This window comes from Oreochromis aureus, linkage group 3 (genome assembly GCF_013358895.1).
Source record: "Oreochromis aureus strain Israel breed Guangdong linkage group 3, ZZ_aureus, whole genome shotgun sequence".
In the NCBI taxonomy this organism is placed as follows: domain Eukaryota; kingdom Metazoa; phylum Chordata; class Actinopteri; order Cichliformes; family Cichlidae; genus Oreochromis; species Oreochromis aureus.
In genome coordinates, this window is record NC_052944.1 from 127,331,388 (window position 1) to 127,349,010 (window position 17,623).

Below are 17,623 nucleotides of genomic sequence, written 5' to 3' on the forward strand. Positions count from 1 at the left end.
TATATGTACATGGGTGAACTCTCGGGAGAGTCACACAGTACTCTTCTTTATTGCAGGTTATATAGGCATGTAGGTTACACAGCAGACGGAGGCAGTCTCCGCCTGTTCTCAGAATATATTGCTTAACTGACAAATGCATATCTTACTAAACATTCTGTCCGTACTATACTAAACGTCTGCTTAAGTGGCATTTTCTGTTGCTTTTTGCACAGGAACTTGTCTTCACAGGCATTTGATAAGCATAGGCAAGGTTTCATGTTTTATCAGGGTGAGTCGTCATTCAGAGTTTACACAGTTACAAGCAAAGCATTTTTGAATAATAAACAAAATCTTTTCACAGATACCCACAGTGTCAAAAACATCATTGTGCAGTTTTGTAGGAATGGGGTCTAAAAGACATGTTGATGGTTTGGAGGAAGTATTTATTGAAGTTAACTTAGAAAGATCAATTGGAGAAAAACAGTCTAACTTAACATCAATGGTACTAAAAGTAGCTGTAGATAATATTACATCTTTGGGATGATTATTGGTAATTTTTTCTCTAATGATAAAAATTTTATTTGTGAAGAAGTTCATGAAGTCATTCCTAGTTAACCTTAAAGGGATTGTTGGCTCAGTAGAGCTCTGACTTTTTGTCAGCCTGGCTACAGTGCTGAAGAGAAACCTGGGGTTGTTCTTATTTTCTTCAATCAGTGACGAATACTAAGATGTTCTGGCTTTGCGGAGGGCTTTCTTATAAAGCAGCAGACTATTTCTCCAGGCTAAATGCTGATCCTCTAAATTTGTGACACGCCATTTCCTCTCCAGCTTACGAGTTTTCTGCTTTAGGCTACGTGTTTGAGAATTATACCACGGAGTCAGGTACTTCGGATTTGAGACCTTAGTTTTCACAGGAGCTACAGTATCCAGAGTCGTACGTAGTGAGGAGGTAAAATTATTAACAAGATAATCGACCTCTGTTGGAGTAGCGTTCAGGTAGCTGCTCTGCTCTATGTTGGTACAGGGCATTGAAGATGATAACAGTGGGTGGATTATATTCTTAAACTTAGTTACAGCGCTTTCAGAAAGACATCTACTTTGATAAAGTCTACTCTCCACTGCTGTGTAATCAATTATTGTAAATGTAAATGTTATCAGGAAATGATCAGACAGCAGAGGGTTTTCAGGAAACACTGTTAAATGTTCAGTTTCTATGCCATATGTTAAAACAAGATCTAGAGTGTGATTAAAGTGGTGGGTGGGTTCTTTTACATTTTGAGAGAAGCCAATTGAGTCTAATAACAAATTAAATACCATGTTGAGGCTGTCATTTTAGCATCTACATGGATGTTAAAATCACCCACAATAATTATTTTATCTGAGCTGAGCACTAAATCAGATAAAAGTCTGAGAAATCAGAGAGAAACTCTGTGTAAGGCCCAGGTGGACGATAGATGATAACAAGTAAGACTGGTTTCTGAGTTTTACAGCTGGGGTGGACGAGGCTAAGCATCATGCTTTCAAATGAATTAAAAGTCTGTCTTGGTCTTTTGTTAATTAATAGGCTGGTGTGAAAATTGCTGCCACACCGCCCCTCGGCCTGTGCTTCGAGATTTCTGGTAGTTAGAGTGACTCGGGGTGTTGATTCATTTAAACTAACATAATCATCCGGCTGCAACCAAGTTTCTGTAAGGCAGAGTAAATCGATTTGTTGATCAATTATTAAGTCATGTACTAACAGAGACTTGGAGAGAGAGACCTAATATTTAATAATCCACATTTCACTGTTTTACTCTTTGGTTCAGATGTGGATACTGTATTGTTCTTTCTTTGTGATTTTTATGTTTAAGTTGTTTATTGCTGGTTTTTATTTTGTTTTTTGTCTGTTTGGGAGCTGACACAGTCTCAATGGAGATGGGTTTTTGGGGGGGTAGCAGGAGGAGAAAAGCTGCAGAGAGGCGTGTAAGACTGCAACTCTGCTTCCTGGTCCCAACTCTGGATAGTCATATTTTGGGGGGTTTAATAAATTGGTCCATATTTCTAGAAATGAGAGCTGCTCCATCCAAAGTGGGATGGATGCCATCTCTCCTAACAAGACCAGGTTTCCTCCAGAAGGTTTGCCAATTATCTATGAAGCCCACATCGTTTCTGGGACACCACTCAGACAGCCAGCAATTTAAGGAGAACATGCGGCTAAACATGTCACTCCTGGTCTGATTGGGGAGTGGACCAGAGAAAACTACAGAGTCCCACATTGTTTTGGCAAAGTTGCACACCGATTCAATATTGATTTTAGTAACCTCCGATTGGCGTAACCGGGTGTCATTACTGCCGACGTGAATTATGATTTTACTGAATTTACGTTTACGCTTAGCCAGCAGTTTTAAATTTCCCTCAATGTCGCCTGCTCTGGCCCCTGGAAGACACTTGACTATGGTTGCCGGTGTCTCTAGCTTCACATGTCTGAGAACAGAATCACCAATCACCAGAGTTTGACCCCCGGCGGGTGTGTCGCCGAGTGGGGAAAAACGGTTAGACACATGAACAGGTTGGTGGTGTACCTGGGGCTTCTGTTTAGGACTATGCTTCCTGCTCACCATCACCAAGCCACCCTCTTTCCCCAGCTGCTTGGGGTCTGCCGGGGAAAAGCTAGCGGGGCCTGCGCTATCTTCGGCTGCACCAGCTACAGGGCCTGGCTAGCTACAGGTGAATGAAGGGTGCGGCCGAGTCTCCAATTCAGTAATCCTGGCCTCCAGAGCTGCAAATATGCTACATTTGTTACAAGTATCATTACTGCTAAAGGAGGCCGAGGAGTAACTAAACATCTGACACAATGAGCAGGAAAGTGCAGGAGGGACAGGTGAAGTAGCCATGGTGCTAACGAGTCGGCTACGAGCTAAGCTAAGCTAGCGAAACAGTACAGAGACAGTGAGTGAATACGGCTATAAATTAGGTAGTGAGTACACAGAAAGTGTGCTTCGGATGAAGCACGTGAAGATTATACTATGAAAAAAGAATGTATTTAAAAGTTTTAATTAAATTGCTAAGCAGATAAGCTACTGAGAAACACCACTGTGTTTGAGCAGGAACAGGAAGTGATACTCTACCACAAAGCGAGCGAACACCAAGTGACAGCGCCAACAAGAGTCAAAAAAGTGGGCACTTGGCCATGTTTCCTGAGGAGAATGAAGCAGCAGGAGCTGGCTGACCATCTGCAGAGCAGTGAGATATTTCATAAGATATTATATGTTGCTCGATGAATGAATCATTTTACTTCATTTGAAGAAATAGTCAAAATGTATTTTCTCTATTGGGTCATTTAGGTACCTGCACAGGAAACATCAGGTGGTGTCATCGTAACCTTAAATCTGCCCTGAAGAAGAAGTTCCAGTGTGTGTTTGAGGGGATCGCTAAAGCAGGAAACCCAACCCTTCTGAATCAGATCTACACAGAGCTCTACATCACAGAGGGAGGGACTGCAGAGGTCAATGATGAACATGAGGTCAGACAGATTGAAACAGCATCCAGGAAACCAGACAGACCAGAAACAACAATCAGACAAGAAGACATCTTTAAAGCCTCACCTGGAAGAGATGAACCAATCAGAACAGTGCTGACAAAGGGAGTGGCTGGCATTGGGAAAACAGTCTTAACACAGAAATACAGCCTGGACTGGGCTGAAGACAAAGCCAACCAGGACATCCAGTTCATATTTCCATTCACTTTCAGAGAGCTGAATGTGCTGAAAGAGGAAAAGTTCAGCTTGGTGGAACTTGTTCATCACTTCTTTACTGAAACCAAAGAAGCAGGAATCTGCAGCTTTGAAGACTTCCAGGTTGTGTTCATCTTTGATGGTCTGGATGAGTGTCGACTTCCTCTGGACTTCCACAAAACTACAATCCTAACTGACCCTAGAAAGTCCACCTCAGTGGATGTGCTCCTGATAAACCTCATCAGGGGAAACTGCTTCCCTCTGCTCACCTCTGGATAACCACGCGACCTGCAGCAGCCAATCAGATCCCTCCTGACTGTGTTGACATGGTGACAGAGGTCAGAGGGTTCACTGACCCACAGAAGGAGGAGTACTTCAGGAAGAGATTCAGAGATGAGGAGCAGGCCAGCAGGATCATCTCCCACATCAAGACATCACGAAGCCTCCACATCATGTGCCACATCCCAGTCTTCTGCTGGATCACTGCTACAGTTCTGGAGGATGTGCTGGAAACCAGAGAGGAGGACAGCTGCCCAAGACCCTGACTGAGATGTACATCCACTTCCTGGTGGTTCAGGCCAAAGTGAAGAAGGTCAAGTATGATGGAGGAGCTGAGACAGATCCACACTGGAGTCCAGAGAGCAGGAAGATGATTGAGTCTCTGGGAAAACTGGCTTTTGATCAGCTGCAGAAAGGAAACCTGATCTTCTATGAATCAGACCTGACAGAGTGTGGCATCGATATCAGAGCAGCCTCAGTGTACTCAGGAGTGTTCACACAGATCTTTAAAGAGGAGAGAGGACTGTACCAGGACAAGGTGTTCTGCTTCATCCATCTGAGTGTTCAGGAGTTTCTGGCTGCTCTTCATGTCCATCTGACCTTCATCAACTCTGGACTCAATCTAATGGTAGAAGAACAAACGACCTCCAAGAAGTCTGAAACAAGAGAATCTGCAGAGAAACACTTTTATCAGAGTGCTGTGAACAAGGCCTTACAGAGTCCAAATGGACACCTGGACTTGTTTCTCCGCTTCCTCCTGGGTCTTTCACTGCAGACTAGTCAGTGTCTCTTACGAGGTCTCCTGACACAGACAGGAAGTAGCTCACAGACCAAAAAGGAAACAGTAAAGTACATTAAGGAGAAACTCCATGAGAGTCTGTATGCAGAGAAAACCATCAATCTTTTCCACTGTCTGAATGAACTGAATGATCGTTCTTTAGTGGAGGAGATCCAACAGTACACAAGTTCAGGACGTCTCTCCTACGATAGAATTTCTCCTGCTCAGTGGTCAGCTCTGGTCTTCATCTTACTGTCATCAGAAAAAGATCTGGATGTGTTTGACCTGAAGAAATACTCTGCTTCAGAGGAGGCTCTTCTAAGGCTGCTGCCAGTGGTCAAAGCCTCCAACAAAGCTCTGTAAGTAAATAAGTGTTCAGACTTTTATTTATAACTAATCTAATGCATAACACAATGTGTTATGGCCACTTAAAATCACAAGCATATTTATTTAAATGATCATCAGCACAAAATAAAGTACATTTTATTTAATGTTTAATAGCAGCGGCAAATGTCAGAGTTTCTTAAATATTTTTGGGGATCAGTTTTTATCAAAGTCATTCAGAATCATCCTGTAAGTTAGTAAACTTTATTTATACAGCAGCTTTTACAGGTGAAAAACCGTGAAGTGCTTTACAATAGAAACAGGCAATAAAAACACAGAACATAAAAACATAAAACAGTAAACATTTAACCTCCTTTAACATACAGCCTATAACTAGTTAAAGGCCAATCTAAATAAGTGAGTCTGAATAACTGAGTTAGTGGGACCATTAACATCCTTTGTCTGGAAGATCTCAGACTGTGAGAAGAGCTGTCGGATTCTCGAAGGTCAGAAATATACACTGGGGCTTGACCACACAGGGCTCTAAAAGTAAGGACTGAGATTTTAAATGAATTCTAACATGAACTGGTTACCAGTGTAAAGAGATTAAACTGTGAGTAATGTCCAGTCTGTTTCACGTGCTGGTTAAAAGCCTAGCAGCAGCATTCTGTACTGACTGAAGAGTTTCAAGACTGTGATGGAGCCACAGGTGATAATCATTAACTCCCTCATTCCTCCTCTGGTCTTATTGCTCTGCATCAGTGCACTGCTCAATTGAAGATGAGTTCACTTCTAAATGTTAAAATGAGCCTCACCAGTACAGTTCCCCAGGATCTGCAGCTGGTGGCAAATTGAATAATATTCCTTGTGTTCCTTCTGGTTTCCTGTTGTTAGAGATTCTTTATTTGTCAGTCTCTCTAATGTCATCACTTTCCGTTTGAATGTACACAGTCTGCAATAACCATAAAAACCCAGAGGACACTGACATTTACACTGTGCAGTATGAGTCATGAGACTTTATCTCACTGCTTTGTGAAGGACTCTGATGTAAGGACCATTCAGTGTATCAGCTTTGCAGAACACATTTACATTAAAAGTTTACTTCCCCTCTGCAAATCGCTACCTTATTGTGGTGGAGGGGTTTGTGTGTCCCAGGGATCCCGGGATCTGGACCCTGTCTCAGTCCGGAGTTGCCCCTGGTGAGAGGCAGCTGGCTGGGGTGGGTATTCTAGTATCTCTTCGGCTTGCTCCCTGTACATTGGGGTTCTTCCCAGTGGATGAGAGGGTTTGTTTCCTGCACCTTCGGTTCGGGGAATGGGTACTGACTGTCATCTGCGCTTATGCATCAAGTCCCTGGGTGGGGTGCTGGAGGGTGCTCTCCCTGGAGACTCTGTTGTCCTTCTGGGAAACATCAATGCTCACGTAGGCAACGACAGTGAGACCTGAAGGGGTGTGATTGGGAGGAACGGCCTTCCTGATCTGAACCAGAGTGGTATTTTGTTATTGGACTTCTGTGCAAACCACAGTTTGGCCGTAACAAACACCATGTTCGAACATAAGAGTGTGCATAAGTGCACGTGGCACCAGGACGCTCTAGGCATCAGGTCAATGATTTTGTAATCGTATCACCAGACCTGCGACCATATGTTCTCGATACTTTGGTAAAGAAAGGGGCTGAGAGGGCCTTGATTTCTTAATAGAGAGCACCAAAGCCCCCCCAGCTATGTTCTTTGATGAAAGAAGGGTGGGAAAAAATCAATTATCTCTACAGTTGCTAAGACCACAAAACCTACATCATTAAATGATTTTAGGCCTGTTGCTTTAACATCCTTAGTGATGAAGTCCTTTGAAAAGGAGATCCTGCAGCAAGTAGAGAAGCTTATAGACCCACTACAATTTGCATACAGGCCTCGTAGAGGTGTTGATGATGCAGTGGTCACTCTGTTGAACTTCCTCTATCACCATCTTGATGGCGCCAAAGCTCATGCTCGGCTCTTATTTATTGATTTTTCTTCAGCTTTTAATGCTATCCAGCCACATCTTTTAGTTGATAAACTTCTTAACCAGTTTAAACTTGATTTTAATCTCGTTGGTTGGATTTTAGACTTTTCAACTGACAGATCTCAGTGTGTGAGAGTAAACAGCTATTTCTCCAAACAGCTGAACTCTTCTACTGGCTCACCACAAGGTTGTTGTCTCTCTCCTCTACTTTATATTTTGTACACTAATGACTGCCGCAGTACACAGGCTAACAGGCATTTCATTAAATATGCAGATGACACAGTCATTGTAAGCCTCCTTCATGGTGAAGAGGATTCCCATGGGCCTGTTGTGGATGAGTTTGTTTCGTGGTGTGATCAGTCCTTCTTAATTAACACCTTGAAAACCAAGGACATGGTTATTGACTTCAGGAAGACATCCCCCCATCCTGCACTAACAGTGGTAAATGGTGCAGCCATTGAACTGGTGGACAGTTATAAGTATTTGGGGGTTGTTCTTGATAAGACTCTGTCCTTGAGTCACATCTTGCTGCTACAGTAAAAAAGGTTCAACAAAGACTGTACTTTTTAAGGAGATTGAGAGGTTTCAATGTTTCATCTGAAATAGTGACTCTTTTTGTAAAAGTTTTATTGAATCTGTTTTAACTTTCTGTATCATTGCTTGGTACGGTAATATGTCCTTGAATAATAAGACCAGACTTAGCAACCTGGTTAAAGTGGCTGGTCAGATTTCAGAGAGGTCTCAGGTCCAGCTTGTGGACTTCTATAACAGGCAGGTGCAACCTGTGTCCTGTTGTGTTCAGATCATCTTCTCATTATTGATTTTCAACTGCTTCCGTCAGGTCGTCGTTACAAAGTGCCTGCAGTGAAGACAAAGAGACATAGATTGTCTTTTCTACCTACTGCTATTATCATAGTTAATAACACTAAACCATAAGTGTTGTTGCATTGCACATTGCACTTTTTTGATGATAAAATCTAGGTTGTTTTCTCAGGCTTATATTATATTATATTATATTATATTATATTATATTATATTGTATTATATTATATTAATTATTTTTGTGTGTGTATGTGATGTGTTGGTTGTCTGTTTGTTTGTTTGTATGAACATACTGCAAACCAATTTCCCGTTAGGGACAATAAAGTTACCATTGAACCACCATTGAGCTGTGAAATGATCACCACCTGGTGGTGAGTTAGGTCAAGTGGCGGGGGAGGATGCTGGACAGACCTGGTGCACTTAAACGTATAGTGAGGGTGCGCTGAGAATGCCCAGCAGAGGCCCCAGTCCATGAGATCTTCAATGCACACCTCTAGCAGAGCTTCAACAGCATTCCGAGGGAGACATTGAGTCCGAATGGACCATGTTCAGCACCTCCATTGCCAAAGCTGCTGCACTGAGCTGCGGCCGCAAGATGGTCGGTTCCTGTCGTGGTGGTAACCCCCAAACCAAATGGTGGACACCAGAGGTGAAGGGAGCCACCAGGCTGAAGAAGGAGTCCTATTGTGGGACTCTGGAGGCAGCTGATAGGTACTGACAGGCCAAGTGGAATGTGGTTTGTGCAGTGGCTGAAGCAAAAACTTGGTTGTGGGAGGATTTCGAGAGGCCATGGAAAAAGGCTTTCGGACTGCCTCGAAGAGATTCTGGCAAACCGTCAGGCAACTCAGGAGGGAAAGCGTTCCACCTGCACTGTGTATAGTGCTGGTGGAGTGCTTCTGACTTCGACTGAAAATTGTCAAGCGGTGGAAGGTATACTTGAGGAGCTCCTTAATCCCACTGGCACATCTTCTGTGGAGGAAGCAGAGTCTGGGACGACCTGCCAATCTCCGGGGTTGAGGTCACTGAGGCAGTTAAACAACTCCTTGGTGGCAGAGCCCCTGGGTTGGACGAGGTCCGCCCTGAGCTCCTGAAGGCTCTGGATGTTGTAGGGCTGTCCTGGTTGACACGTCTCTACAGTGTTGTGTGGAGATCAGAGGTGATAACTTTAGACAGGCCGACCGGGGTGGTGCTCCCCCTTTTTAAGAAGGGGACTGAAGGGTGTTTTCCAACTATAGGAGATCACATTTCTCAGCCTCCTGGGGAAGTCTATGCCAGGGTGTCGGGTCCGTTAGCCGAACCATGGATACTGGAGGAACGCAGTTTTCGTCCTGATTGTGGATCACTGTACCAGCGCTTTATCCGTTCAAGGATCCTTGAGGGTACATGGGAGTTTGACCAACCAGTCTACATGTGTTTTGTGGACTTGGAGAAGGCATTTGACTGTGTTCCTCAGGGTGTCCCGTGGGGGTTCTGTGGGAGTACGGGGTGTCTGGCCCGTTGCTACAAGCTGGAGGAGGTGGCTGGGGAGAGGGAGGTCTGGGGTTCTCTACTTAGGCTGGTGCCCTCACGACGCGCCCCAGATAAGCGGAAGGATGGATAAAAGTTTACTTGTTCAGTCTTCCAGAATCTCTAGATCATATCTTGACCTTATTAGAATCAAAGGACTTTTGCAGTCCTTGAGTCTAACTAGTCCTCACTCACAAGGATCTGAGACCGCTTTCCGTCTGATTGGTGAATGCTTACAGACTTATCACCTGATCACTGTATGAGGAGTCATCACTTGTTTTCATTTAGCATTTTATTTTATGAGCAAGCTACAGGTCTTTGCCTTTTTCCCTGCATAAATATATAGTTTTTTATTCACCAGAAATAGTAATGCATGCTGGCATTTGTCTTTCTTGTAAAGGTTCAACATATGAAAAATTTAAATGGATTACAAACCATTTCTGATCAAGTGACCACTTTTTAAAATTGTGTTTTTGGTTTGATTGTTTTTTTTAGTCTGAGTGTCTCTAAACTCTCAGAGAGAGGCTGTGAAGCTCTGTCCTCAGTTCTCAGCTCCCAGTCCTCTACTCTGAGAGAGCTGGACCTGAGTATAAACACCCTGCATGATTCAGGAGTGAAGCTTCTGTGTGCTACAGTGGAGAGTCCACAGTGTACCCTGGAAACGCTCAGGTCAGATCAACTAATATTCTGAATTCTTTATAAATTAAGATAAGTAGTTAATTAAAATTCAAAGCAAATCAAGGTCAACTTTTAGTGTTGTTTTTACTAAGTACATGAGACAGATCTTTTGATTCTGAAGTTATGGTAGCCTGCCACATTTCTAATCTCTTTAACATCAGAGAACAAGGACTTTAAAAATGCTCTTCTCCCCAGACTGAGTCTTTGTAATTTGTCAGAGAGAAGCTACGAAGCTTTGTCCTCAGTTCTCAGCTCCCAGTCCTCTAGTCTCAGAGAGCTGGATCTGAGTAACAGTGACCTGCAAGATTCGGTAGTGAAGCTGCTTTCTGCAGGACTGAGAAGTCCAGACTGTAAACTTAGGTGAGATCAAGTGATATTGTGCTTTTCATCAATTGGCAGAATGAACCAATATGAATACACTGCTTGAAAAAAAAGATAATGAAAATAAAGGAACACCTTTTAGTCAGAGTATAGCATCAAGTCAGTTAAACTGCTGCAACATTTTTATAATCATTTATTTAGCAGAGAGAATTATTGATCAATGTCAGCTGCTTTGATGCTAATACACTGCCCTCACTGTACTGCCAGTGTTAATGCACATGGAGTCCAATTGCCATTTGCCATAAAATTGCAGAATTTATTAAGCATTATCCTGACTACCATTTTGGTATTTTATTGTTGTTGTTCCTTTTTCTTTTGAGCAGTATATTTTAGCCAGTAAAGGTGAGTGTCATCCATTTGTTGTATCTTAGTAAGGCTTAAAGGACTCCTGAAAAACATGGATTAAATGCTAAATCTAATAACTCTTCAATGCGCCCTCACTACACTTCAAAAACAGTGTTTGTTTAATGTTAACCTTTTATTTTTCAGACTGAGTCACTGTCAGATCTCACCGAGAAGCTATGAAGCTCTGTTCTCAGTCCTCAGCTCCAAGTCCTCTAGTCTGAGAGAGCTGAACCTGAGTAACTCTGACCTGCAGGATTCAGGAGTGACGCTTCTGTCCTTTGGAGTGAAGAGTCCACATTGTAAAATGGATACTCTTAGGTCAGAATTAAAATTTTCCTCTTCAGAGCATTTAAAATCTTATTTATATTACTGAACAAACAGTAACTTGATAAAAATTTCTTAATGTAGGAATCAGTGTCTGAGGTTATTATATATATGAGGTTATTAGATATATGTTCATTTTCTTGGGTCTGCCCTGGGCCTCCTCCCGTGGGACATGCCCGAACACCTCACCCAGGAGGCGCCCAGGAGGCATCCTTGTCAGATGCCCGAACCACCTCAACTGGCTCCTTTTGATGTGGAGGGGCAGTGGCTCTACTCTGAGCCCCTCCCGGATGGCCGAACTTCTCACCCTATCTCTAAGGGAGAGGCCAGCCACCCTTCGGAGGAAGCTCATTTCTGCCGCTTGTATCCGCGATCCGCGATCCCAGGACATATATCTCTCGGTTGGCCTGGGAACGCCTTGGTGTTCCCCCGGATAAGCTGGAGGAGGTGGCTGGGGAGAGGGAGGTCTGGGCTTCTCTGCTTAGGCTGCTGCCCCCGCAACCCAGCCTCGGATAAAGCGGATGAAGATGGATGGATGGATGTTCATTTTCTGTCTTTCATTTGCAATGAAATGTCAAATCTGATCCTCGGAGTCAAAAATCTTTATGTCAGCAGGGTTTCATCCACCAAACCTTCCAGTTTGATTTCTGGCTGTATTCTGGAGGCTTTTACAGAGCTGTTCGTTGAAGAAACTGATTTACAGAACATTTTAGTAATAAAAAATATGGTCAAATGGATTAGTTCTGACTGAAAATACTAAATCTAATTTCTGGTCTTTAAAATGGACATTTGCACACATTTTAGAGATCAACCTTTCACAGGTACAGATGTTGCAGCTGTGGCCAAGTAAGTAAGGCCGTGCTGCATGTTTGGAGCAGCACTCCAATGGACAGACCTCTGTACTGATGGTGGGCTCTGCTCTGTATCCACCACACTGTTCTCAGCTGAGTCTTCCTCCTGTTCACACTCTGATGAAGCAGCCAATAAGGCCAACTTCTTCTCTGGTGGCTCGGATGTTGTTGCTTCCACAGGTTTCCCTCCAACAACCCTCCGTTCCTTGAGTAAGTTGGTGACTGAGGCCAAAACTTCAGCCCTCTCAGATCTGGGTAAACACTTGAGGTCCTTGAATTTGGCTTCAGTGCAGCAGCAATTTTCAGATATACAAATGTCCACGCCAGCTGTAGTTGCCATGGCAACCTTGGTGTTGTGAGGACGTTCCTGAGCGGCTGCTTGTTTCTGCAGATCATGTCCAGAGTGGATAGAAGTCCATCTGGTTGGACTGTCTTGTATTAGTGACTTTTTCTTTTGTCCATGTTCAATTTGTTGCTGTTCTAATTCTGCAGCGTTTGCTGGACTGTGTTTAAAGTGGCCCACAACCTTTGTGCACTTGGCCAGGACATTGTCAAACTCACTGTTCTGCAGAGATACTGTGACAGAACGCTGGAGAACGTGCATGATGCAGGGACGTGTTCAAAGGCAGAAGTCTGGCAGCAACCATCATATTTCTTGCACTATCTGTACTGAGTGGGCTGACTTTATTTCAAATGTCCCAGTACTGTGCAACATGAATGAAATGTTCTGCACATTTCAGTCAAATGTCTCTGTTTTCATTACAGTCAGAGCATGTGAACGCAGCTCCCACTCTTCATTAATTTCATGTACTGTAAATCCGAGGTAACTATGGTCACCCAGCCACATCCAGTAGTCTCCAGAGAGACCAACAGCTGGTGCACGTTGTAAAATAATTGTTGCTGTTAATCAATTAATGAGTTAACGAGATAATAACAGGTTAACCTGCTCTAATAATTAGACTTTGCGGACAAACTGATGTGATCTCCATGTTTCCTTTGTTGGACTGTGGGCGAGTGTCAGAACTGAATGTACTAAGTAACATGTAGTGTTTATATATGTGTCAGTTCCAGTTTTAGAGCTCTAAAGTGCAGCTATCATGTTAGGAATATGTTAGGAATAGACAGTAACACTGAGCACACTGAGTTCAAATCTTTATTACCCCTCACTGCATTCCTGATGTTCATGAATTCAGCTGGTTCATGATTGTCTGCAGTATTAATCTCATATTTCCAACTAAAGTGTTGAATTTGACTGTTTGATGTTCTTTATGATCTCTGGCACCAGTTCATCTGTAGGACATGCTCAGGCCATCCATTTAGTGAAATTAGTGAAATGATGCTTAAAGTGCTCCTTGTTATATGAGCGTGCACAGATCCTGAAGCAGAAAACCTGGGTTAACAAAGAAATGATCATCACTGTGATGATATTCATCATCTCTGACTGGGATTTGATGCTTTGTCAAAGCAGCTAACACAAAGAAAGCCTGGCTATGTTGGACTTGCTGTGGAAGCAGCTCCCAGTTTGAGTTCAGGAGACAGACGCCCTCTCTACTTTGAAGATCAGCTTCAAACTTTCCTTTTGATAAAGCTTATAGTTAGAGCTGGATCTCACTGTAAAATCTAATTAGTTCCCGAAACTCAAAAAACTAAGTAAAGCTTACTTAAGATGAGTTAGGACAACTTATTCGCTGAAAGTATAGAGCAGTAAGAATAACTTTTTTCTGACACTAATTGGTTATCCACTGACAAACATTTCGAGTTCTACTAAATTGAAAAACAATTTGTGATAACTTAGTTAAAAAATAAATCACATTATGTTCTAACATCCTTGAAATATTTAGGACAACACTTTTATTTATATAACATTGAATGCAAATATGACTAAAAAGAACATGTCACAAATATGCTGACATATTGCTGACAATTACTAATACATTGAAAACCAAAATACTTACCACTGACTTTGTGTATTTCTTTCCAACAGCTCCTTTTCTAGACTTGTAAGAGTTTGATGTAATGTGAGCAGTGCTGGTCCCGAGCCTCAAAGATAGTAAGAAGAAAGCAGAGAGAAAAAAGCCATAGAATTATTTAGAAGCTGTTTTGATTATTAATGGCTGTGCAACCGTTATAATTGGACTGGGCGATATGACCCAAAATTCATATCTCGATATTTTTTAGCTGGATGGCGATATGTACGATATATATCTCGATATTTTTTAAAGCCATAAAGTAAGAAGAAAAAGAGAGTTCTTAGTCAAAGCTGTGTCCCAAATGTCATACAGGCACTTTTATTAACATACAGCATAGATGTACATGAAAAATTACTCAAAAATAAATTATGAGCATTTATTAAATAATAATGCTCCATAAATAAAAGAAAACAATGTTGTTTTTGTGCATAACAAAAAGCTCACAATTGTGCAGTCAAAATGTAAACTAAAAGACGCTGAGCATAACAACAGACAGATTTCACAGCTGCTCTGTTCCCAACTTCTACTGCATGACTGACAGCCTTGAGTTTGAAATCCTCTTCCTACATTGCGTAGAGACAAAAGTGGATGAAAGAGAGGCAAACCTGTGGCTCCACAACTATAATTATAACGTAACAGACACTATATCGATATAAAGGATATTGTCACATCTTATATCTCGTATAAAAATATATCGATACTTTTAAAAACTCGATATATCGCCTGGCCCTACAACCATATTAAACTAGTCAGTGTTGGGAGTAACGGAATACATGTACCGGTGTTACATATTTAAAATACAAAATATGAGTAACTGCAGTTACAGTTAAATTGTTCAAATAAATTGATTATGGGGCGGTCTTTTCCTGTTTCATATGTTAGACTATGCCCTCTCTATTTTTGGTAATTCCACGCCGGTGGAAACCCAAACAAAACATGCAATAAGAGACTTTAAAACCTGGTTCTCAATCTTGCAGCCCACATAATGATGTTAAGAAATATTTTTAAAAATATTACTCAAAAATATTTTAATTTGAAGGCAATAGGCAGGGTTTTACAGTTACATGCCTAAAGAATGCAGCAAAACAAATACTATTGTTATTATTATTTAAAATGTAAACAGAAATGTTCATTAAATAGAAAAGCAGTTCGCTCATGTTGCTAAAGAAAGACTAGATTTGACATTAATAAATGCCAGAGATGCCACCACAAAGAATTAACAACAATTTTTTCATAGTCTCTTGTCTTGAGCGCTGGAGTCAAGGAGGCCATTTACGTGAAAAGGAAAGACCATCTCTGAATCGAGGAGGGGCCTAAGGGTACATCTGTCACCATCTTACAATGCTGTGATTGCAGCCATTCCCCAACTCTCTGTGAATGGTACTCATGGCCATTGATCAGTGTTCTTTGATCAGTGGGTTTTGGTCAGTGATTGTTGATCAATGGTCATGAGAATTTGCATAATTATGATTAAGGAACTGACCTCACAGCCCATTGTTCCTTCAGTGGGCTGGTTTCAGTCATTATGCAAATGTACTGTTTATAAGGTTTGGGGAAACCTGCAGTCAGCTGAGACTGAAGAAGTCACTTGGATGAGTGACGAAATGTTTCTCCCACAAAACGCTACGTCCAGATGAACAGATTCAACTTTTGGAGATAGTCTCTTGTCCTACTGTGCACCCTCCCCTCTGTTTTACTTTCTCCTTTCTTTCTTTCTTTCTCTTCCTTCCTTTCTGTTAGGATGCCTGGGTCGTTGACCCAGGGTTTTGAGTTTATTATTTTATTTATTATTTCTAGTCTTTGGTTTCTTTGTTAGAGTTCTGTCTTATGGTTTATGTCTCTGTGTTCTCTAGTTGTTCTGTCTCCCCTGTCAGCTGGATCCCCTTGTCAAGTTCGCGTCTCTGTGTTATGTTTCCTGTTTTACTTTGAAAGTCCGTGTCTCATGTAAATGCATCTGGTTTTGCTTCCTTTGTCTCGTTAGGCCTGATTTGCCCCAGCTCTGTTTCCCTCCTGTTACCCATTCCCTGATTGCTCCCTCTGTGTATTTAAACCCTGTCTTTCTCTGTGTCCGTGTTGTGATCTACCCTTATCTTGCTGTGTGGTCTGTGTGTGTAAGTTTACCTTGGAGTCTCAGTTTTTGTTACTTTTTTGGAGTTCAGCGTTAAAGCTGTATTTAAGTTCACCTTTTGTCTCCGAGTGTCTGCACACAGCCGTTTCATAACACGTTCTGTCTAATTGATTGTCCAAAATTTAATAACTTAAAAAAATAAAATAAACAAACAGTAATAATTTAGATCAGTCAAGTGGACCAAAAGGAGTTCTTCCTTCCCACCATCACCAAGTGCTGCTCACAGTGGATTGTCTGATGATTGGGGCTTTCTCTCTAATATTGTAGGCTGTTACCTTACACTGCTAAACAGCTTGAGATGACTGCTGTTGTCTGTTGGGATTTGAACCTTATAAAATAAGTTAAATCAAATCAAATCAAAATCAAATCAAATCACTTTATTGTCACGTCACATGTGCAGGTACACTGGTACAGTACATGCGAGTGAAATTTTTAAAAGTGAGCTTCTCAAGCAACAGAGTTGTGCAAAAATACAATAACGTAAAACAAGCAAAATATAAGAATGGCTAAATCTGAAAGTAATAAATATATGTACAATATATAAGAGTATATGCATTACTGGATGTGTATACTAAATATGTTTTTCTACGTGTGAGTGTGTATGTATACATATTTTACAAATGAAATAGAGTAAACAATAAAATAAGATATATAAAATATACAGAGGTTGGTAGTTGGACATGTGCAAAACAGTGGCATTAATGTACAGTATGGAGTGCATAATGTTGAAGTTCCAGTAGTGAAGGTGAGGTGTCTATGAAGTGTAAATTGAATGGATGTAAATGGATAGGTGTTATTGTATGACAAAGAGAAAATGATTATTGACAGATGGATTGTTGTTCTGTGTGTCTGCAGTCTGTCAGGCTGTCTGATCACAGAGGAAGGCTGTACTTCTCTGGCCTCAGCTCTGAGCTCCAACCCTCCCATCTCAGAGAGCTGGACCTGAGTTACAATCATCCAGGTGATGCAGGAATGAAGCTGCTGTTGGCTGGACTGAAAGATCCAGGCTGGAGACTGGACACTCTCAGGTATGGAGAGAATGTCTGATAGATGAGGAAGAGCAGGAAACATTTCCTGTGTCCTTCACTCACTTCCTGTTTGTTTCCTGCAGATGACACGTGAACAATCACACATGCAGGAATATTTTCAGGGACATTAGTCTTGCTGGATAGTACATGAGTCTGTTTGCAGGAACATTAATGATAACTGATAAGTTATGTTGAGAGTTTCATTCAAAGTAGACCTACAGTTAGGTCCATAAATATTTGGACAGAGACAACATTTTTAATTTTGGTTACCATGGTGAATTTTGAATGGAAAAAATCAGATGCAGTTTAAGTTCAGACTTTCAGCTTTAATTCAGTGGGTTGAACAAAAAGATTGTATAAAAATGTGAGGAACTAAAGCATTTTAGGGGCTCTAAAATAATTGGATGAAAAGATATAAGAGAAAATAAAATGTTCATTTCTAATACTTGGTTGAAAACCCTTTGTTGGCCAATGAGAGCCTGACGTCTTAAACTCATGGACATCACCAGATGCTGGT

At 41.7% G+C, this 17,623-nt stretch overlaps 1 protein-coding gene across 1 annotated transcript; it reads left to right on the plus strand.

The window, feature by feature from the left end:
• The first annotated feature begins 4,471 nt into the window (after positions 1-4,471).
• On the plus strand, positions 4,472-17,024 carry LOC120435285 (NACHT, LRR and PYD domains-containing protein 3-like). The gene is made up of 5 exons (XM_039604580.1): positions 4,472-5,107; positions 9,897-10,070; positions 10,275-10,439; positions 10,950-11,123; positions 16,934-17,024. The coding sequence occupies exons 1-5, from the start codon at positions 4,596-4,598 to the stop codon at positions 17,022-17,024; spliced, it is 1,116 nt and encodes a 371-aa protein (XP_039460514.1). The 5' UTR covers positions 4,472-4,595.
• The last annotated feature ends 599 nt before the right edge of the window (positions 17,025-17,623 follow it).